This window comes from Colletotrichum lupini, chromosome 4 (assembly GCF_023278565.1).
Source record: "Colletotrichum lupini chromosome 4, complete sequence".
Taxonomy (NCBI): domain Eukaryota; kingdom Fungi; phylum Ascomycota; class Sordariomycetes; order Glomerellales; family Glomerellaceae; genus Colletotrichum; species Colletotrichum lupini.
This window is the reverse complement of record NC_064677.1, coordinates 6849677-6871796: the sequence shown is the minus strand read 5'-3', so window position 1 is coordinate 6871796 and position 22120 is coordinate 6849677. Positions and strand designations below refer to the sequence as shown.

The 22120-nt window shown below is 52.0% G+C and overlaps 5 protein-coding genes across 5 annotated transcripts; 4 read left to right on the top strand and 1 right to left on the bottom strand.

Moving 5' to 3' along the window:
* Positions 1–1255: 1255 nt before the first annotated feature.
* CLUP02_09134 (CNH domain-containing protein) lies at positions 1256–6431 on the top strand (the record flags this gene model as incomplete). The annotated part of the gene is made up of 3 exons (XM_049288114.1): positions 1256–4687; positions 4740–5405; positions 5457–6431. 3 exons carry the CDS (start codon positions 1256–1258, stop codon positions 6429–6431), a joined length of 5073 nt encoding a protein of 1690 aa, XP_049145258.1.
* A 1748-nt stretch (positions 6432–8179) lies between these two features.
* CLUP02_09133 (uncharacterized protein) lies at positions 8180–10086 on the top strand (the record flags this gene model as incomplete). Its single annotated transcript, XM_049288113.1, has 3 exons — positions 8180–8696; positions 8785–8904; positions 8972–10086. The coding sequence occupies 3 exons, from the start codon at positions 8180–8182 to the stop codon at positions 10084–10086; spliced, it is 1752 nt and encodes a 583-aa protein (XP_049145257.1).
* Positions 10087–12836: 2750 nt separating this feature from the next.
* On the top strand, positions 12837–15059 carry CLUP02_09132 (uncharacterized protein; the record flags this gene model as incomplete). The annotated part of the gene is made up of 1 exon (XM_049288112.1): positions 12837–15059. The coding sequence occupies one exon, from the start codon at positions 12837–12839 to the stop codon at positions 15057–15059; it is 2223 nt and encodes a 740-aa protein (XP_049145256.1).
* A 1193-nt stretch (positions 15060–16252) lies between these two features.
* Positions 16253–16899, top strand: CLUP02_09131 (uncharacterized protein; the record flags this gene model as incomplete). The annotated part of the gene is made up of 3 exons (XM_049288111.1): positions 16253–16331; positions 16459–16655; positions 16786–16899. 3 exons carry the CDS (start codon positions 16253–16255, stop codon positions 16897–16899), a joined length of 390 nt encoding a protein of 129 aa, XP_049145255.1.
* A 63-nt stretch (positions 16900–16962) lies between these two features.
* CLUP02_09130 (uncharacterized protein) lies at positions 16963–17713 on the bottom strand (the record flags this gene model as incomplete). Its single annotated transcript, XM_049288110.1, has 2 exons — positions 16963–17337; positions 17405–17713. 2 exons carry the CDS (start codon positions 17711–17713, stop codon positions 16963–16965), a joined length of 684 nt encoding a protein of 227 aa, XP_049145254.1.
* Between the last annotated feature and the right edge of the window lie 4407 nt (positions 17714–22120).

Below are 22120 nucleotides of genomic sequence, written 5' to 3'. Positions count from 1 at the left end.
GTGCCTCATATTTTGGTCCCAGCGCCGCGCCCATACCTGCACCCATAACTCCTCCTCACCAGGTACCTTATTACCCTTTTAACCTGACCTTTACCGATCCTGGGCCTCAATTCATTATTAGCGAACACAGAGAGTGATGTATGTTGTCTCTCTTCTTCTGCATACCTCACACTTGAAAGCGACCGACACGAAATCATCGCTCCTCGTCGTCTGACTTGGGAAAAGAGTACAGTCGGCCGGTCGTCAACGGAAATTTCCCACACGGTCGCCCACCCCGCATACTCCCACGGGGTCAGACATCGAGGGAGACGGCAAAAGCGCACACACGACGAACGCGGAACTACGTGCGACTCGACTTCCTGGTCTACGAAGACAGACACAGCGAGAGGGGTTACGAGAGACGGAAAGAAAGGAAGCAAAGACCTCAGAAGGACCAGCACTATCCTGGGAGAGAGCCTCGGACATTCACTTCAGGATTCGCAAGATTACGCTGCCCTGCCTGCACTGCACCACCGCCAGCCGCAGGCCAACCCCGACGATTCTGACCTTGCGACTAGACTCCTGTGACGACTCTCCAGCCCCGTTCTTGTGGCTTGGTTTTCGCTCTCGCCGCCAGGCAGACGCACCGTGTCGCACCGTGTTATTTGTTGCTTCACTGCTTCACCTCTTCCTCGCCATCCAACCCAGTGAACTGACCGAGAGCCCTTCTGACAGCAACCGACCCTTATTCTCGCTGGGCATTTGTATTTGTCTTCAAGGTCGCACCGCTCTTTTCACAACCTGACGCCCTTTCGACTGTTCAACGCCCCCGTTTGCCGCGCGACGGTCGCCTTGTGCCTGTCAGTCCTAGGCTACATCAGCCCGACGACCTTCTCCAACTTAACGTCGCCGCACATCACTGCCCAGAGGGTAGCCCGAAAGACGTCAGTCCTACTACCAGGCCCGCCTGCGCCGCACAACAGCACCACCCGCGAGGCTCACCCCGCGACCATCCGGACAAACAACTGTACAACTTACCATCATCCGACAGCATCGCTCAACATACAACAACACTCTCTCTGGCGCATGTATAGACGAACCCGCGAACAACGAACCCGCACCGTATAGCGACCAACTGTCCCATCGAGCTCGCTACAGACAGATGCAATCAAGCACAACCCGGCATTCTGCTTAGGTCGACGACGCAGCAGCTTGCCCCAGGGACAGATTTTCACAACTAGTCACGCCGACGTTGTCCTCGTTCTGCGCGATCGATATGTCTTTCCGCGGCGACGGTCAGCGCCGTTATGGCCATATCCCCCCAGTACAATACCCCACACCCGACCAGTCGCAAGATCAGTCGGCTTACCTCGGGCGGCGGCCGAGTTTCAACAATGGTGATGATGCCGCAATGTTCGATCAGAGCCGGGCGCAAGCTCGTGGCCATCAGCAGTCCGCCTCGAGAGGCGAAGACGAACTCTTTTTGACAAGCCCGACAACGTCAAGCCATTCTGGAGGCCGCCACAGCTACGGCTCGACAAACAATGCGCTTTCCGGTTACCAACACCAGTACCAAGCTTCCTCGCCTCCAACCTCTTCGCACTCCAGCTACAATCCTCAGGCCTTTGCGCGGACGCCATCGACGGCATCGACATCTCTCCCATATCACCCCGGTCCCCCGAGCCGATATGGATCCGCCGCTTCGCCGACATCATACACATCTCCAACACAACCTAGCTACCAGCCGGCGGCCTATAACCCGGCTGCCTATGCGAGCACAACAGCTCCCCAGCGTCAACCGACATACTCAGGCTACAACAACTACAGCCAAAGCTACGGTTCCCCGACGGCTCCTCAGTCCTCTCAGGGGTTCGGCCACTCGCCTACCTCCTCATACCAGGGCACATTCCCCTCCGCGCCATCCGCGACTTCGCCCGCACCAACCTACGACTCGACTTTTTCGCAGTCCTACGGCAACAACTACAACTCCTATCCGACAAACGGTCACAGCTCGGCAGCTTCTTACGCTTCGGACAACTCGCAGACACCCTACCCGATCCAGTCGTCGATGCCCGTCGGCCCAAACTACGCCGATCCCTCTTCCTTTTACAGCAGGTCTGACTCGGCAGCATCCCCGATTCCTTCTCCGCAGATTCAACAGCAGCACTCCCCCGGCTTGCAAAGACACCCTACCAATGCCCCTCTACCCAGCCGGCCGATGGAAGAGCCCACCTGGGACCCGAGCGCCATCACTCCCACAGACGAGGACCAAGCTCAACTACAGGACTCTCTACTTCAAGACATCGAGGCTGAGCTAGGCGGCCGGCACCGCCCCATGCCCATCAACGGACAGTTTTCTGACGACGAGCTTCAAGGACTACGGCGGTATAACTCGGATCTGGCTGCCGCCGGCATGGCACCAACCTCGAGCGCGCCGACGGCCAACAGGGCTCCAATTCCCACTTTCGATTATGATGACGATGATGACGACCCTGAGGGAACTGCCGGGGTGTTGGCGATGCAGCAGGCGGAGCTGGACGACAAGAGATTCAGCAGTGTGCCATTTGCTTTCCCTGAGCCAGTCAACATGAACCCTCTTCCACCACCACCCGAAGAACAGAGCGATGATACCGACTATGGCGGGATGGACTTGGGTGCGCTCGCTGGTGGATATGCTGGCAATCTGGCGTACGGCAGCGAAGTTGTCCCAACCCCAGGTCAGGACGGATCAAGGCCACTGCCCAACCCTAACGACTACGATGTTTCTCACGAGGCCTACGAACGGGCTCCTGCTTTCCGAGATGCCGAAGTCGACTACGGCGGCACTGGCGGTCTACAGGCACCATCCGCTCACCGGCTAAGCTTCGATGATGGCGATGAACACGTATCTCTGCACTCGAAGCAGAGCGGCAGCGAGTCGCCGTACAAGGAGGACTATCCCGATCTCTACTACCACCCAGGACTTTCCAACAGACCGCTTCCGGCACTTCCCCCAGGTCCGGGTAGCGATACAAGCTCTCTACTCTCAGTTCACCCGACAACTCGCAGCTACCATTCCCACTCGCTCAGCACCGACTCGCGGACACTGCACGATGGCGGTTCAGACTACTATGGAGGAGGCTCTACCGGACTCAATTCTCCATTCCCAGAGCGATCTATTTCCCTATCGAGCCACAGCCACACGCCTCAAGTACAAGCCCCTGTTCGATCACGAACAGATGCTGCAGAGGAGAGGAGGAAGATGGCCCGCTACCAGACTCAGCAACAACAACTTGCGGCACAACAAGGCCTACCATATGATGGCTACGAGTCGAATACCCCGTCATCAATGACATATGACATGATTACGCTACCTAGCGGCCGTAAGAGAAAGTTTGTGCCATCCAAGCTTACTTCTGGCGATATCAGGAGGTGCTCTGAACCCTGGGCTCTCAGTGGAATCGCTGCGTGGATTCGCGAAATGGCCGATGGCGAACCTGATTTGAAGCAGAAAACTGTCGAAGAGGCATTGCTCAAGCTGTTCACCGAAAAGGTTCCAACCATCAATGTTGCCGATGCCGAGCTTCTCAGTACTCTCGTCTCGCAGCTGATGCTGGACGCTGGAGTTCTTGTCCCAGAGGAGGAGTGGGTCAAGTTTGGAAGCGGTACAATATCCGGAGTCCTTCCTCAATTGACGGGCTATGGCTGCTATGCTCCGAAGTTGCACGACGACGACTCCCAGCCTGGACGTTGCTACTCGCATCATTGCATGAGGACGCTCAGAAAGGCAAACTTGGATGATATGCTCCTCGACGAGGTCAAGCCGGCAGATTGGAATGTTCACTATAAGATTCAAGACGCCGAACTCGCCGAAAAGCCGAAGAAGGAGATTGAGCGTCAGCACGTCCTTCACGAGATCGTCAACAGTGAAGAGTACTTTGTCAACCAGCTCGAGGTTCTGCGCGTACTATACCGAGACCACCTACGGAACTCCCAGCCTCCCATTATCCCACCCAACAAGATCGATAAGTTCCTTCAAGTCGTTTTTGGGAAGGCAGACGCTGTCCAGCTCGTCAACAAGGACAATCTTCTGGCACAGCTCAAGTACCGGCAACAAGAGCAAGGTCCCTGGGTATCCGGATTCTCCGATCTCTTCCGTGAATGGATCCGGAAGGCCAAGGACATCTACATCGACTATGCGTCACAATTCCCGTATGCAGAGTACATGGTGCGGAAAGAGTCTGACCGAAATCTGTTGTTCCGCAATTTCCTCGAGCAGGTCATGCGACACAAGCGCTCCGAACGTTTGGGATGGCAACATTTCCTCAAGACCCCCATTACACGTTTGCAAAGATACTCTTTGCTGCTAGAAACGGTTGAGAAGAAGACACTTCGGGACGATGAGGAAAAGGCCAACTTGGCCAGGGCGATCGCCGAAATCCGCAATGTCACGATGGAATGTGACACGAAGGTTGCCGAGATGCAAAAGAAGGTCGAAATGATGGAGCTCAACTCCATGCTCGTCCTCAGGCCTGGATTCCACTCCGTCCTCAACCTCGACCATCTTGGTAGGGAGCTTATCAAGCAGGGCGATCTGCAAAGAATGGGCTCCAAGGGCGTCAGATGGGTTGACACACATGCCTTGCTATTTGATCACTACTTCATCCTAGCAAAGGTTGTGAGTCCAAAAGACGTCAGAGGCGAGAAGAAATATGACGTGTCAAAGGAGGTGAGTTTTTTTTATTGTATTATTAAGGAAACATTGATGCTGACAGTTGTAGCCCATTCCTATGCCTCTACTATTCCTCGACAGCATGAATGATGACCCCATTTCGAAGCAAAAGGGCATCACTGCTCCTCTGGCCCGCGCTGGCGGCGCAGGTTCAGACCCAAGGTTAAATAGGATTGCTACCAACGGTACTGAGCGTCCAGGACTGGAACATGTCGCAACAAGCTCCTCGGTTGGATCGACTTCAGCAGCCAGACTTACACCGACAATGTCCAATGATCCTGAGGGCAAGATCCTCTATCCTTTCAAGATCAAGCACTTGGGCCACGAGACATACACACTGTATGCTACATCAGCTCAGAGCCGCGCTGAATGGGTCGAGAAGATCATCGAGGCCAAGACACGGCACGCCAAAGCTCTCTTCTCTCAAAATGCCGAACCATTCCGCCTTCGCGTACTGGCAGACAGCGCGTTCGTTTATGATGCGGCTTCAGCTGTCGGCAGGCAACCAGGCGTTCCCATCCGCGGCACCCCTCTCGACCGCGCTGTTCGGGAGATTGAGGAAGTCTATGGACCAGGCAGAGGGCCGGCCCCCGTGTGCAGAGCCCAGGTCAACTGCGCTTGCGGCTTCAACGCATTTGGCAAGTCGATCGTTGCCATCGGAACAGACTATGGCGTGTACATCTCCGATGCCACAAATCCCCGCGGCTGGATGAGGGTAAGTTGAAAAGTCCAAAATTGGCATCGCTGATCGCTAATGAGCCTGCAGAGTGTGCAAACAAATAGGGTGACACAAATAGCTGTCCTCGAGGAGTTTTCCGTCTGTCTCGTTATTGCGGATCGCTCTCTCATCGCTTACCCCCTCGATGTTATCGCCCCAGTATCGAACTTCCCTGCCCCTGCTCACGACAACCCGCGCCGCGCGCCACAAAGGTTAGCAAAGGATGTCGCTTTCTTTGCCACAGCGCGCATGAAGGAGCGCATGTTGGTTTTCTTCAAGCGGAAGGAAGGCATGCACAACACCTTCAAGGTACTCGAACCCGTTTTCCAAAAAGCGTCAGAAAAGAGACCTCGCATCTTTGGTGGCCGCAAGGGCTTGGGAGGCAGCACCGACTCCTTCCGCGATTACGACGAATTCTATCTCCCGACGGAATGTTACTCTCTTAATCTCTTCCAGAGTTACATTGCCGTATCAACGGCAAAGGGTTTCGAGTTGCTCACCCTCGACAAGAAGCAGACAATGTCTATCCCGGACCTGAAGCAGCCCGCCATTGCGAATATTGCAAGCAGGATACGGGATCAAAGACCTCTAGGCATGTTTAGGTTGAACGATCAAGAGTTCTTGCTGGCGTACGAGGACTGTGCTGTCTACGTAGACAAGCACGGCGACGTGAGTCGCACTTTGATTATGGAGTACTCGGGCAAGCAGAAGAAGGCTACGAGCGCGACAATGTATGGCCAATACCTTCTTCTCTTCAATGGAGACTATGTCGAGGTGCGTAACGCCGAGAACGGCCGCCTAAGACAAATCATCGCCGGTCGCGACGTTAGGTGCCTCGACTTTGGCGTTAGAGGCCCGACTGGTGGCAATGCCTCTGCATCACAGAACAGTTGGCTCGGCGGACAGACACCAGCAGGAGAGGACTCCAAGGGAACGGTCAAGATCTCAATGAGTCACCCAGAACAACACGGTGTGCAGGTCGTTCTCGAGATGCTTCTCAACAACGGACATATGGAGAAGTAGAGCGATAGACCGGTTCACATCAGACGAGCTGCATCGGGATGCCATGATTTGATGAGAGTAATACTTTACACGTCCCATGATTGGGCTGGCGGTCTATGTCTTCTGGCAGATTTCACACCTTTGGATGGAAAAAGTAGCTCAGAGAGCCGTTTGATTCCTGACTGGCAAGGACGAATATGGAAATGATGTTGTGCGCGGACCGCAAGGCGTTTTGGGTCAACAAGAATCATGAGAGGGTTTTTGCGTGCATTGGAAAGGGATGGCGGCGGTGGACAAGGGACCATGTTGCTTCCCAGGCCACGGCCGGGGTGTTTTTTTCTCTCTTCCTCTTTTCTCGTTTGATGTTCAAGTAGGGAAACCTTTTTTCAACTGATATAGCCTCGGGGTGTGTAATGCCCATAGAGGAGGAATTCGACGATTTCCACGGTGGTCTGTCTGTCACTTGTCGATGTGATGATGTCTTGACTCGCCCTTGCAGCTCAAATTGCGTCGGATGCTAAGCTTGATAACGCAAGTTGGTGAACACGAACGTGGAATTACCCGCCACCACAGTTGATCTACCTACAGATGCTCAGAAGCATTTCAATAAACAAGCAAAAGAACCTTTCGGTCTTGGCTTTGAGAGACAAGTAACTAAGTACGCGCTTTTTTTGCTTTTATTTTCAATCACCTGCCCTGTCACTTACCTTGGCTTAGGTACTTACCCAGACGGGTAGGTGCAAGTACATGGCTGCGCAGCCGCCGGAGGATGACTTCTTGGCGGCATATAAGTACGTCAGTCGTCAGCATAAGTATCGGGCGTCGCGGGCAGGCAAGGGGGGAGATTATCGGGAAGGTGAACCTGTCAACCTGGTGCGTGGGAAGCTCGGCTGGGTTTTGTCTTTGCTCGGAGGCTGGACTTGGTGCTTGTTTCTACAAGTCTGTCTGTTAGGGATGGAGAATGGATTGTTTGGTGTTATTCTTGGGCTGGTTCATTCAGGTGATGGAGGTTTACATACAAAGTCGACACATCTGCCGTTAGAGGAAAAGATGACATTGAATTGGAGACGACAATAGGTCTATTTAATATTATGACTTTATACGTTTCAAGATACTGTGTCATTTGTGCACTACGACACCAGGGACTTTTCAGTCAAAATGAACCCGAGGGGCCAATCAGATCCTCCAAGAGTCAGGAGAGACATTGAGCAGCAGCCTTGGCGTTCAAGTGACGTTCCATTCCCACGCCCGGGTTCCGTAGGGTTTTGGGGCCATTTTGTCGAAGTAAGGCTGGTAAGCCCGGGTCCGGCGGCCAAGGGTTCAGATCCTGCTGCAGTGCTATGTGCGAACCGTTGGCGACGTGCATGGTAAACGAGGAGGATTATGTTGGCCGCGCCCGCCATGCTCGGTGCGGAAGGTCGGGAACACACACGCAGGCGAACTTCTAGAACGCGTGTGTTGGGTTTTCTGCGCTGCCCTACGGCGCAGAGGAGGGTGGGAAGTCGTGTTTCTAGGAAGTATATATATAAAGATGGATGCTCTTGGAATTCGCGATTGAAGAAGGGAGAACCTGAGCCGTGAGCGCGAAGTAGGAACGAAGTGAGTGAGTGAAGCATCACTCCCGTTCTTCATCTCTTACGAGTGGTGAGTATCTATCCAGGAACACAAGACTTGGGTGTAACACCGGAGATGTATCTACTGAACTAACACGACTTGAAGACCAGCCCTACCATCCCAAGCATACATACCAACCCAACACTCATCCTACCATGCGCCCCTCACTCCCCTTAGCCGCAACAACCCTAGCGGGCCTCGCAACCGCAACACCATACCAATGCCCCCCCTTCGGCGCCGTCCTCCCCGCCGCAAAATCACCAAGCACACACCCGTCCGTCCGCGCCGCCGTCGCAGCCTTCATCGCGGCCCTGGAAGCCGAGACGGCGGCCTACAACGCCTCGGCCGTCTCCATCGGCGTCAGCTCGGCCTTTGAGGCGCCGGGCGCGGAGCCCTTGGTGGACTTCCATTTCACGCCGCGGGACCGCGATGCGCAGGGCGCGCAGGTGGTGGATCGGGATACGGTGTACCGGCTCGCGAGCGTGAGTAAGGTGTTTCCCGTGCTGGCGGCGCTGCAGAGGGATGATGTGGTGAGGTGGGATGAGAGTGTGGCGACGTATATTCCCGAGTTGGCGGAGGGGGCGGAGGGGAGGAGTAAGGTTGAGTATGTGGATTGGCGGGATGTTAGCGTTGAGGCTGCTGCTGTGCATTATGCTGGTGTTGGAGCTGATAGTAAGTTTACTCGGGAGAACGGGAGAACTTGTCACTCTCTGTCTCTGCCGGCTTTGAGGGGGGTTTTGTTGGCTGACCTGGAGTGTAGTGACGACGGATGGCGCGGCGTATGGTGGTGATTGGGAGTCACTTGGCTTGCCTCCTGTGTCTGAGGAGGAGAAGCCCAAGTGCGGAGGGTTCCTGGGCGTCCCAAGTTGCTCCAGAGAGGGTAAGTGGCATCCCATTTCTGACGATATCCCAAGTTTTGGACCCGAGGTTCCTGACACAACACATAGAATTCCTCGACGCCATGAAGAACCATCGACCGCCCGTCTACCCAGCCTTCCAAACGCCCGTCTACTCGAACCTGGGCACGACTCTCGTAGGCATGGTCGTCGAAGGCGCCACAGGCAAACCCTTTGAGGAAGTCCTCTTTGAGTCCATCCTCGAACCGGCGGGCATGGGAAACACCACCTACGGCAAGCTCCCCGCGAACCTCGAGACGATGTTCATCCCCGCCAACGATACCGAGTGGTTCAACTTCACCCTCGGCGCCATGGACCCGGCCGGCGGCCTCTACTCCACCACGGCCGACATGCTCCGCTTCGGCGACGCCGTCCTCCAGAACCGCCTCCTCAGCCCGGCCAAGACGCGGAGGTGGCTCAAACCGTCCGTCTTCACCTCGGCTCCCGGCCAGTTCGTCGGCGCGCCGTGGGAGGGGATCCTCTCGGATAATGTCACGGCGGATGGGAGGCTCGTGGAGTTATACACCAAGGGTGGGGACCTCATTCTCTACCACGCGGGGTTGGCGCTGGTTCCGGAGCATGGCATCACCATGTCGATCCTCGTCGCCGGGCCGGAAGTCAGCGCGGCCGCGTTTTCGTACTACACGCTCAAGATGAACGAGTTCTTGCCCCCCCTGATCCGCGCCCTCGACGAGGCGGCGCGGGACGAGGCCGAGGCGCGGATCGCGGGGACGTATGCGGACGAGGCGAGCAATTCCAGCCTGACGATCTCGTTGGACGGCGGATGGGGGCTGTTGTTGGAGGACTGGTACATGAAGGGGTTCGACGTTGTGCCGAATCTGAGCCGGTACGTGTTCCTGGGAGTCAACCTGACAGATCTGCCGCCCGTCACGACGCGGACGGCGAGGTTGTATCCCACGGGGTTGGAGGAGGGGAATGTCACGGCGTGGAGGGCGTTGTTTGATACGTTTACGGCGGAGCAGCGGGATGCGATTGATGACATGTTCTTCTTCCCTAATGCGTCGTGCGTGTCATGGTTGTCGATGGATCGGACGACGTATAACTATAAGGGTCTTGATCACTTCGAGTTTACGTATGGGGACGATGGGAGGGTTGAGAGTGTGTTGCCGAAGCCGTTTAAGTTGAGCTTGAAGAGGGTTGACTAGCTGTGTTTGGAGGAGTTGGGAAGAGTTATTGATACGCGTATCATGGTTGTGTTATCCCTTTGTACATATGCTTTCTAAGCATTTTTGGTGGGCATAGCCGCATGGAACAGCAGAATACTTCCTGGGATATCAAGTTAGATGTTTGAACTGGTACACACAGCTTGAGCCTCTCGTGATTTTGAGTATCACAAGTTATCTTTGATGTAGTGTTTTTGGAGCCCGGCCAGTCAACTTGCCCTACGGTCAAGAGGTGATTGCCAATAGAGTCGAGCTTTGTATAGACTAGTAAGGGGCTCGATAGCATCCCGGTATCTGTTTTCCACATGTTGCTTCTATTCTAAAGTGTAGAATGATAGATTGAGTACCCAATTCCTACCTGCCTTGAGAAAGTCTATGGTTCATGCTCAACCTCGTGGTAAGACGAACTTGTCATAGACTTTTAGAATCCTAGCACTATAAGCGTTAAGGAACGGTGGCGATAAAAGGCATGAAGCCCACGCTTTGCACATGGCTACTCTGAATCTGACAGCTACAAGACTTTGTAGCTGCCTCGATGGCTAGGTAACCTTCTTACGCCGTAGGCATTTGAGTTACGACTTTACGCGCTAGAGCCTCTCAAAAGGCTGCTCTGCGATGGATCTGCTTCGAGGCCTCACCCCAGACAACTGATTTTGAGATCAGTTGATGTGGAGCAGTTTCATCGATCTTGTAACCCGATCGGTGGTCACCGGCTTCTGAGCGGTCTTGTGTGCGCTGGCCGCTTGTGGTACTTCCTCACAGGATTCGGGACAAAATATCCCCGCTGGACTTGCTCAGGCATCAGGGAGAAAGACAAGTCATATCTTCGTTGTGTGCAACGGACTATAGGAATGTGCTGTTCTGAGAAGATTGGTCAAAGTAGCCTGCCTACGTACTAATTAGCGCTGCCCTCCCGCCAGCACTTCTTACTTATTCCTATCAAGAGGTTCTGAATACACCGGTGATGATGAAGATAGATTGGGGACATGATCAAATGTTCAACGCATACAAATCAGCCCAAACCACATTCCCCCTGCAATGACAGATGATGGTGCTCCTGGACGCAGAGTGCAGCTTCCGAGCTCGCGTCTGGTGACAACTATCGGATCCTCACCGTTCGGATCCTCACCGTTCCCTCAGAGATTCGGCGCAACCGGATTAAATACAAGCATCTCCCCACCCGTTAGCTCACCGTTGGCAACCACAACCAACAATTACATTGCTGTCAACGTAGAACTGAGTTGGGAGGATTGAATGTTTTTATACTCGGTACTCTATTTTGCATGCCTCGCCGTCTTCTCTGGCTTGTATGGATCCACTTGGGATGTCTGCTAATTAGATGGGTTACTTTGTGTTATAGAGCGCCAGCACATGAACACAAGCAGACGACGACTTTGCCAACCACCATTATCCAAGCGTGGATGGTGACATGCATTGAAATGTGAACGGAAACGCGGCACAACCCGCAGGCAAAACCCAAGGGTTCGGCACAGCCTTAGCAAAAGCTTAAGCCGTCATAAGCCCCCCTCGATCATCCACCATCAGTCATCATCAATTGCACAGCAAAACACAACCGTCAATATATGATATTCAGCTCAGCCCCCCTTGACGACAGCCGCGAAAACAAATCACCAATCACAATCTGGATACGAAAGATCGTCCCTGCAGGTCAGAAGCCCTTCCCTGCTTTCTGTGCCCCATCTCCCCCAGGCTACCACTCCAAGCTGAGATCACTGTTCAGCTGGGGGTTTCCATTGTTCAATATCTCCTTTCTACATTCGTATTCTTCTTTGCAATTATCAGCTTGGCGGCTGGGCAAGGGTTCATTACGGAGTACAGAACAGTGACAGTCGGACAGGCAGCAGAATAAGAGACCCATGCTCCAACGGTAATAAGAATGAGACCAGGGGCGGAGAGTCCAATAGGTGACCAAGACTCCAGAGTAGGATCAACCGGGGGATGCTGTGTTGGTTCTAGGCTCCAGCTCTAGGTTCACACGGCAGCGCTAGGGGACTTTTTCTTTCTGATATTCATTTGCCATTTACGTGTAAAATCCCTGACGTCTCTTTGTTGAAACTCCATCGGCCCATCGGGAACCCGTTGAAATTGACATACTCCATCTTCCATACTGCGTAATGTACCTAGACGAACAAAAACCCTTGAGTAAGCTAAGCGATAGCGAAGTTTCCTCCCCCACCGGATAGTTAACGGTGGGCCGGCCGTGGCTGATGTCCGAACCCGAAAAAGATGCAGCAATAAATTAACATTGCTCGTGACGGGTACGATTGAACCGGGGTTTTGGGAAGTGGTCCAAGGGGTTGGAGGGGCGCAAAGAAGGATCTCCAGGCTGCACACACACACGAGCGATGACAGCGCAGCTGCACAGCTTAAACCCCAAGCACCCAAGCACCAGCATCATCAGGAGCTAAGCCGAGAAGAGTAGAGGGCGCTGCGGCTGTGTGAGTGTGTGTCCAAGGTGAATCTGTAAGGCTAAAAAATAAACCTTGGCTCTTTCTTCCCAACCATCCTTCGCTCTCCCTTTTCTCACTTTCTTCCACTTACTTCCTCGATCCTTCAAATCCAGCACTCGAGCGTCTCCGGGAAAGAAAGCAAGGGAAAAGGAGAACCAGTGGCAGGAGGGAAACTCAGGAGGGGGAAGCAACAGCATCGTCGAAACCTTTGTCTTGATGAGATTGCAGAAGCAGCAGCGCCGGCCAAGTCCAGACGCGACAATGGGCATCGGCCAAGGGAAACGACCTCCCCCGAATCAGCAACAACAGCAAGAGCAACAGCGTGCGCACTCACCTTACCCGCCGCAGCAGCGATACTACGCCCAACAACCACAACCGCAACTACAACCTCAATATCAACAACAATTCCAACCATACCAACCACCGCAGCAACAGCAATACTACAACCCTCCCAGACAGCCTCAATACGCCTCCAGGCCGACTTCTCCAAATCCGCCTCAGCGCAAGCAGACCCCTCAGCAGCAACATCAGCAGCGGTACCCCGCCCAGCAGCAATTCCTCGCCGAGCTAGAAGTCCCAGCCTCTGTCCCGAGACCGACCTCACCATCGACGTCATCGCCCAACGCTACCACATCCGCACCGGTGCCGAGTGCCGGAACAGCTCAACATGGCCCCGTTGCCTACGAGATGCCCGCCGACGACTTAGTCACGGTCAAGCCTACAAACCAGATCCATAGGAAACCTCACAGGATAGCCTCTGCCTCCTCTGTTACCGCACCATCACCATCAACATCGCCGCCTCCAGCATCCCCTACCACGGCCACAGCTGTACTTCAACAAGACGACCCGGATCAACCAAAGGACGAAGAGAAGGCCCAGCCGCCGCCGCCACAGCCACCTCTCATCCAGGCAAACCCATGGGGGTTCTTTCTTGAGGACGATCTCCCCTCTCGCAACAGTGACTCCCCCTCACCGAGCAAAGATGACGTCTCATCGGTCCCACCGGAGGAACAGAAGCTATCGGTGAAGCCGTTACGCATCGTCAAGAGCGGTTCTACTGAGGAGTCTAGTGGTCAAGGGAGCCGACCCTCGAATAGTACCGTAGATGATGTGACGCCCAAGCCCTTACAGCTTGCAGCAGCAGTGCCGGCAAGGCAGGATAGCCCTGATACGGCCCAGCTCAAACCGGCACCACTCAAGCTCGCGCGGCCGCCGCCCCCGGCTGCAGAATATCGTCCCTCCCGGACCCCAAGCCCGGCCAACCCCGCCGCTCCGGCCGCAAGTGTACCGCAGCTTCCGTACCCCGCCGAAGGTCCGTCTATTCCCACGCCGGACTCGCACCCTCAGCACCAGCCAGGAACACAAACCGGGGCCCCGCCGACGCTTCCCTTTGGCATTCGTCCCGCTGGCTCCCCGCCACCGGTATCCCCTTCCTTCGCGCCCTCTCGCCTCTCACCAGCTCCAACGGGCGCCTCAGTACCACCGCAACAGCCGCAGCAGTCTCAACCCCATCCTCAACCAACTCACACTCAAGCCGCCCCCGTGTCTCCCGTCTTCGTTCAGGCTGCTCTACCGCCAACTCTCCCCGTGAGCTCCTACTTTCCTCAGCAGCCCTCGTATGCCAAGCAAGAAGCCACCTCGCCCAATCTTTCGGTCCATAGCCCAGTAGCCTCGGCACCGAGACCATCAACATCACAGGGAATTCCCCAGGCTTCTCAGCACTCACCGGCCCAACCCTACGCCTCTCCTCCACCTTCATATACCCAGGCAATGTCTCAAATGAACCTGTCGAACACTTCACCATCGCCCACACAGACACAATGGCTCCCTCCACCGCCACCTCCCCAAGGCCTATCACCGAACCCAACCGGTGTACCACTACCCCTGAGCCCACCGCCGACGCAGTATCCTTGGTCTCCAAACAGTGTTGGCCCCCAATCTGCTCCCCTCCAACAGCAGTTCACGGGCTACAACATGCCGCCCCCTATCCCCCAACCGACCTACGTCAACGGTAGCCAACAGTTCCAACCGCAACCGACGCAGACACCGCCGCCACTCCCGCCTCGCAACTCCCCGCCCATGCCGGGTACACCGCAGTCGGGCTTTGGCGCCCTCACGCCCTATGCTGGACCTCCTCCCCCGACCCGGCCAAACTACCAGGCCCCGCCGCCGAAATCCGAATCGCGCCTCTTCAGCAGTGCCACGGCACGGAAGCTTCTCACCAAGACGACCGAGCTCGTAGACCAGACCATCACGCCCTACCTGCAGGACAACAAATACTACCGGCCGCCCTACAACTGGTATCAGAACCAGAACCCTCAGAATCAAAATCAGAACCTTCACAATCAGAACCAGAACTACCAGAACCAAAACCAGAATAATCAGTATCCGAACCGACCGCAGACGGCAACGGGATACCCGGCGCAGCAGCAGCAGCAGTTCTACACACAGCAGCAGAGCTATGCTCCCTCTCAGCGTGTGTAACCTGCCTGGGGTGTTTCTTTGTTGGCTACGAGACTAACAAGTGTGTAGCAACGTACGCGCATTCTCAATCATCGCAACAGAGCCAAGGGGTCACTCGTCCATCTTGAAAGTTCTGAGGGGTCTTGTGAGAAGAATATAGCTGGGTAGGGCGATGAGCTGCCCAACGTGCGGACTCCGTGTGAACATATGTGAACACATGCGAACATGGGATATGCGACATTCACTGCCACCAAGCTGCTAGAACAACCATGTTCACCCCGAACCACCATGATGGAAAACAACACAATCAACACAATGTGTCGATGATGCAACACATCTCGTAGACATTTCTGTTAATTCGACGGGAGAATAAGCGACGCTTCGCTGAAGACAAGTTGTTCATAGACATGAGGCGACGATGAAGTTGTAGCCGCCGGGTGCTTCTTAGCGTTAAGACACACAAACTCTACCCCGGTGGCGCGGGGCCGTTGGACCGAGCGAGACGCGCGCCTGCGTGAAGTGACGTCGAACTCACCAGGATGGGATGCTCAGTGGAAGCCACGCACGCGACTCAGGATCTGACGCGACAGGTTGCGTCCAAAGCGAATATCGTTTTGGGTTTTGGCCTGGCGGTGGGCGGCCGAGGAAATACAAATCTGATGTATCACTGAACCAACCCTTTGCATCTGCTGGGATCCATTCAGTGCGACGTAGGCGATGGCTATCCCCATTGGCCTCGGGGGAAACCGAACTTGATATAGAAACTATAACATCTATAACCATCAGAATACCATCTTTGGTGATACATTCATGTAATAAACCAGCGCAGACGAACAGGAACCGGGAGGCCCATCAGGAGGATTGATGCTCAAGACCCTGACATGATGTCATCGACAACAAACCCAAGATCATTGCGGAATGACATAACCCCTTCTTATCAGCGATAGCATCTTAAACTTTCGTGTCTTGCTTGTAAGTCGCGCCGAGTTCACGCGGTACCCAAGACGCAGGGTCCATGGGGAAGGTAGGGCCATCACAGGCAGAGGCCGAGGTCCTACGGAAGTCAAGGAAGCCTCAGAAAAAAAAAAGACTCAAGTTCGACGTTGGAATCGGGGTGGGTATGGCTCTCCCTCTCTATAAGGTGAACGCCGAGCACCTTATGCCAAGGCTATAATCCCTCATCAAGTCGCTGCCCGACGGAAATGAGGGCAAAAATGAAAACTCTCTTTTCCTTCCTGTGCACCGCATGCCGCAAAGTTCATCTCAAGTTCCGAGGGTGCGGATATGATCCGTGTGAGGTGGGCTCGACCCGAGTCAGTATCTTAGGAGTCTCCGGCAGATGATCTGGCAAATGAATAACTTCATTCTTTTCCCTTCCCTACGCCCAGAAAGTCATCTGACAAATGTCACCTGTGCGGAGATGGGGATAATATCTGCGTCAAGGAACGAAACAAGCGCCCCGAGGTTATCGCTGAGCCGACAGTAAGTATCCGGCTGTTGAGCAAAGCCAGGGTGCCGGCGATAGCAAAAGGCAACCTCGGCGTTGAAAAGGCACACTTGGCCGGCCCAAACCGGGCCAGGACCCCCGGCCGTGCTCACCCTGTCCCCATCTTCCCGGTGATCCGGAAGTGTGTGCAGAGGCGTTCATGGCTTTATGTTGCGGCCCGGAGCTTGGGGGGAAATGGTCTGACGGCGTTTCGAGGCCCATTCATCGGACATGGGATGTGGCTGGACCACACTGTGGTAGACACCGGAATTCCAAAGGCAGCTTCAGGAGGCCGCTTCAGCGCTTGTCTTTGTTCAGAGTGCCGCCGTGAGTGGTTCGCGCGTCAACCGCCTCAGTACCCATGCGTTTCGGTGATGGCTTGTATTCCTTTACTCCATTTTCGCGAATCAATCTTCCGACTTAGCCTGCCTTACCATGTTAGACAGGAGCCATCCTGTCACCAAGCTCCGTGACATGCAGCCGCCGAGATCTTGTGACCATAGGGTTCAAGTCGAATGGGTGGAAGCAGGCAAGATCAGGCAACTCGCAGATGCTCGGTGAGGACAGCGCCAAGCGCCTCTCAAAGCCATTCGAACCAAGGGGCGGGCAGACCAGACGATCGAATGGCGGTGATGTGACGGAGGGCCCATTGATGCCGTCCAAGCTGCAGGTGGATTGGCCGATGCGGGAAACCCGAAAGTGATCGGCACTGGCCAGAAGCTCATCGGCCTTCATTCTTGAAGGGCGTTCTTCCACAGTAAGCTCTCGATTGCTTGGCTCTGCGGGGGTCTTGGAAGCACCGGCAACAGTATGCTCATGGTTGGTCAAGTAATATGCAAATACGCAACAGCCTCTTAGCCTCGACAACTCATATTCAAACCGTTTTGATCAGACCTTTATGATTCTGAATGGCGGTTGACTGGTAACGGGTGCCGATCCATGCCTCAAACCCATGCTGAACAATGGAACTGACATGCCAAACACTAGTTGGCTCTGTTCTTGCAGAATCCAGTTGTTTTGTCGTTTGGCTGGCGTCGAACCCCGGAATTAGAAGCTCTGCTGACGTTGGAATCCGAATGACAGCTTCTCTGAAGACGTAAAACATGGGCGATGATATTCTGCCACCAGCTGCCGCTATTCTGCTACCAAGTGTAGCTACGGCCGCTACACGACCGCCGGTCTCGGGCATATATATAAGCTAGGCTCTGCGTAGTTAGTATTTAAATAAGTTAGGCTAATCAGAGGCCGTTAATTAACTTATAGTTAATTAAATTATTTTAGTAAAAAGTATGGTAATCGACGAATTAGCCTAATTAACTACTTAATTAACTACTTAATTAACTACCTAATTAACTACCTAATTAACTACCTAATTAACTACCTAATTAACTACCTAATTAACTACCTAATTAACTACCTAATTAACTACCTAATTAACTACCTAATTAACTACCTAATTAACTACCTAATTAACTATTAATTACTTCGTATAGCCCATAGCCCGTAATTTAGCGACTTCCTCTACTTTAGCCTCGTCCTCTACTTTAGCCTCGTACTTATTAATAAGTCTATCTATCTCGCTTTTTATTATAAAATTAATATTATAAATATAATCCTCGTTAACTAGATCTTATAATACATTTAATTACGTAAGATTACTAGTTAATTAGGATTGTAATTTTATAAGTATTAATAGCTAAGAAGCCTTTATAAGATTAATTATATTACTATTAACTATATTAATTACCTCGTTAATAATAGCCCGCTAATACCCCCGCTATATCTTTATACTAAGCTTATACGTATTAAAATTATATATAATTTTAAAGCCTCGTTAGGTAGAGGTAGCCTTATTTAGTACTAAAGGTACTATTAATAATAATAATATTAGTATAAGTATTACTTTTACGTATTTAATAGCTTTTTTATATTTAAATATAAAGGGCTCTGTTATAAAGGTAACTTTGTTTACCTTATTATTCGCCTTATTGTCAGTATTACGTAGGCAAACTATATACCATATTAATCTACGATTTCTGTAGATTATTATAGGTATTGATTATGTAAGTAATACTGCTTATATAAGCTTACGTGAGCAATGTAAAGTACTGGAAGGTAACTAAATAATCTAGAATTTACTCGAGGCGGAATTACGTACTACGATTACGCATTCACTTACGTATACGCTTATTAATTATATCATAATTAATAAGCAATGGAATATTCTAGTAGGAGGTTTTTATACCTATATATAGGCGTGTATTTACCTACCTAGACCTTTCGTTAAGCAAGTAACTTCTTATATAGTAATTTAACTATATTACTCTCTTTACTACAAAAACCTCTTTTATATACGCTTATATCCCCTATATTCATATATTCTTGCTTCTATATGAATATTTACTTTTTATATTCTTTATAAGAATATCCCGCATTACCTCGTTAAAGCTATACGTGCTAGAGTATTGCTTACATAATCAATACCTATAATAATCTACAGAAATCGTAGATTAATATGGTATATAGTTTGCTTACGTAATATTGATAATAAGGCGAATAATAAGGTACACAAAGTTACCTTCGTAACAGTTAACGATTTAGTCCTTTTTATTACGTAATAGTATGTAGTAATAATACGTAAAAGCGTTAATATTATTAAATAGGTAGTTATAGTAATTATAAAAAGCGCTAATAATAAGATAAAAGAGCTAGTTACTATTTAAAAAGCTAGTAATAATTTATTAATAATAGTTTATAAACGAAGTTAAGGATTTACGACGCTTATTTAAATAAATTAATTTTATAAAGTATTATTATTTTTAATTATAACGCGGGTTATAAATATAATAATAAGTAATAATAATTAGCGCCCTAGTAAAGGGTTTATATTAAATAATTCGGATTATAAAACTAGCTTTATAAATAGCCTCGTTAAGTACTATTTTAGCTTTAAGTAGGCTAGAAAAGTACTAATTATAAAATAAGTAGTTATATTTTACGTAATTATAATTATTATAATTAATAATATAGTAATAAATAAAGGGATTATTAACTTTATAATTATTCTCTTTTTATAATATATTAACGTTAAGAATAGTTTTAATTAATAGTAGCGGTAGCGGTAGTAACGGTAAGGTTAACGAAGTAGTAGTTATAAGTAGGTAAGTAGGTAGGTAGGTAAGTGGGTAGGTAAGTGGGTGGGTAAGTGGGTGGGTATGGGTAGCTGGGCTCCGTGGTCGGAGGCAGGAGCGGCCGCAGCCACACTTGGTGGCGGGATATCGGCAGGTGCTGGCAGAATATCATCGCCCTAAAACATTGGTCTTTCGGCCGGGACCAGTCTAGATTTCGTAAGCCTGGGCATCTCCGTCGTCCCAACTAGCCAAAGGACAAAGCGAAGGGAACGCCCGTTGGCTTGTGGAGGAACGAGTGACATTCCTGAGCTGACACTACGGAGACGGCGTGATGGTCCGTCTCCTGTTTCGAGACGTACGTGCGGCCCAATGTATCGAAATGTAGCCAGGGCGCACCATAGCGCCGCTAACGGCGGTGAGCTTCCAGAATTCTATCCACCATTTGCCGCTTCTCGAACGTCTCTAATTTAGGACGTCGATATGCAAGTCACTGGAGCTGCCTTCCGGGGTTTGAGGCACGCTTACTCACAACTGACAGCCGATAAGATATGGGGACTCGGAAGAGGCATTTAAATGCCTTTCCGCGGCCTCCCAATTTTGTTAATGCCGATTGCAGCATTGCACCCATTCAAGACCAACAAAGCGCTGGTGTTGTTACGACCCCAAGACCATGGCTCAGTTACAAGTGGTGGTGAATGACAAGTGGCCATCAAAGAATCATGCTGGCAGAGGGCGGCTCTGAACGTTGCCGAATGGCCATGGCATCTCTGAGAGCATCCATAATGGGATAAGTCATCCCGAACCGAGTACTCCATGCGTAGTTTTTGACAATTGGCAAGCACTCGCGAGGCAGTACAGTCGGGAGGCAGGGAGTGTAGGGTCGGGGATACAGCCCAATTGCTCGGAGAGAGAGCCAACTAGAACTGGGGATCGCTGTCCAAAGGTTGGTGCCCAACTCGGACACAGTTGGCTGAATAGCGGACGGTTCGGACGTCTGAGTCGCGAGCTTCGGCCACGCTGAGGGTAAAATCCAGGTTTTGGCTGCCACACTGGGCCCTCAAAGAAAAATCTTGGTCAGGCCCTGAAATGCTATTTTGTTTGCTCAATTTGCTCTGCAATCAAGGGTTTCAAATTTGACTTGCTCCTTGTTCGGGGCAGACCGAAAGACCTGGAACAAGAGTGACGTGGGCGACGTCGAATAGCTTCCATGGCGTTTGGCCCCATCTAACGCCACAGAGCGCTCCTCTAGCGCACGGCGCATCTGAAAGGCGGCACCGCCAGAGATGAGATGCTGCTCACGATACGATGGGCGGTCGCATTGCAGGTCATTCATTCTCTTTTGTGCATCGTAGGCGAGGGGGTGGAGGGACCGAGGAGAGCTTCCCTTGTAACTGCCTCTTGCGGGAGATCTTTTGCTGTTTTAAGGGGAGATGGCCAAGGGGGCCTTTCGGTATCGGAACTTGATATCTCGGATGCCAGCAGCGACACCCGAGAGAGGCTGTTGTTGCATGACGAAGGAAGTGGTACTGTGCTGACTCTCGTACCTATGCCTCCGAGCCGATGATTATGCCATCCAAAGGTACTTACTTGCTTCTGAGGTATGGCCATTTTCACCTATGCATTATGATATCGAATTGAGGCTGGAGGGGTTAGCTCCTGTAGGATACTGAAAATAGGCATCTCGATCTTGCAGCATTGGTGCCCTCGACCGTCCGATTTATGACTGGTCTCCTGACCGACAGTCTGGAGTTATTTTTCCTGGTGGGCTCGAGCGTCGTGGTCTCGTTGCGGGGGAGAGGACTAAGAGCGGTGAGGCTCTCGCCGGTTGGTGATTAGCGCATCCTACTCTGGCGGGAGCAGTGTCACCTGAGGGATTAGTAGCGGTTACTGGTAAATGCGGCAACGTAGAATTAGGAGGTTGTGATATTGGTCCAGGACTTATATGCCGGCTACCGTTGAAATTGGCATGACAAAGGCCTTTGAGTTGCAGATTGGTGAAATCCAGATTGATGCTGACACGCAAAATGGCAAGACGAGTCGACTCAATCGAGGAGAAATCTGACAAGGTTCACTTGCAAGGGCGCACGCCCGATGTCTCTACTCCGTACCTTAGCTCGTTGCGGTCCGTCGTGGGAAGCTGAAAGCATCGCTTCAGGGGGGAGGTTCCGGCAAGGATCCTGAAGATGTGGTGGTTCGCGCCCTGCGTGTATCCGTAGCCGTAGCCCGGCGACAGATGGGTCTTGGTTGGCTGCAGGTGATATTTTGCGTCGGTGCTGATTGCAGTTTGGTATGTTATCTCAAAGGAAGCCGCCTGGTTACATGGTGCATCTGGGGATTATTGCGATGACGAAAGCCCTGCCTAACTTGGGAATGCTGAAGAAGAACCGGTGCCAGACATGTCCTACAGCTCTGAAAGCTTTGTTCCGCGGCAGACTCTCCATAGCAAAGAGCGTTGAGGTCGGAGA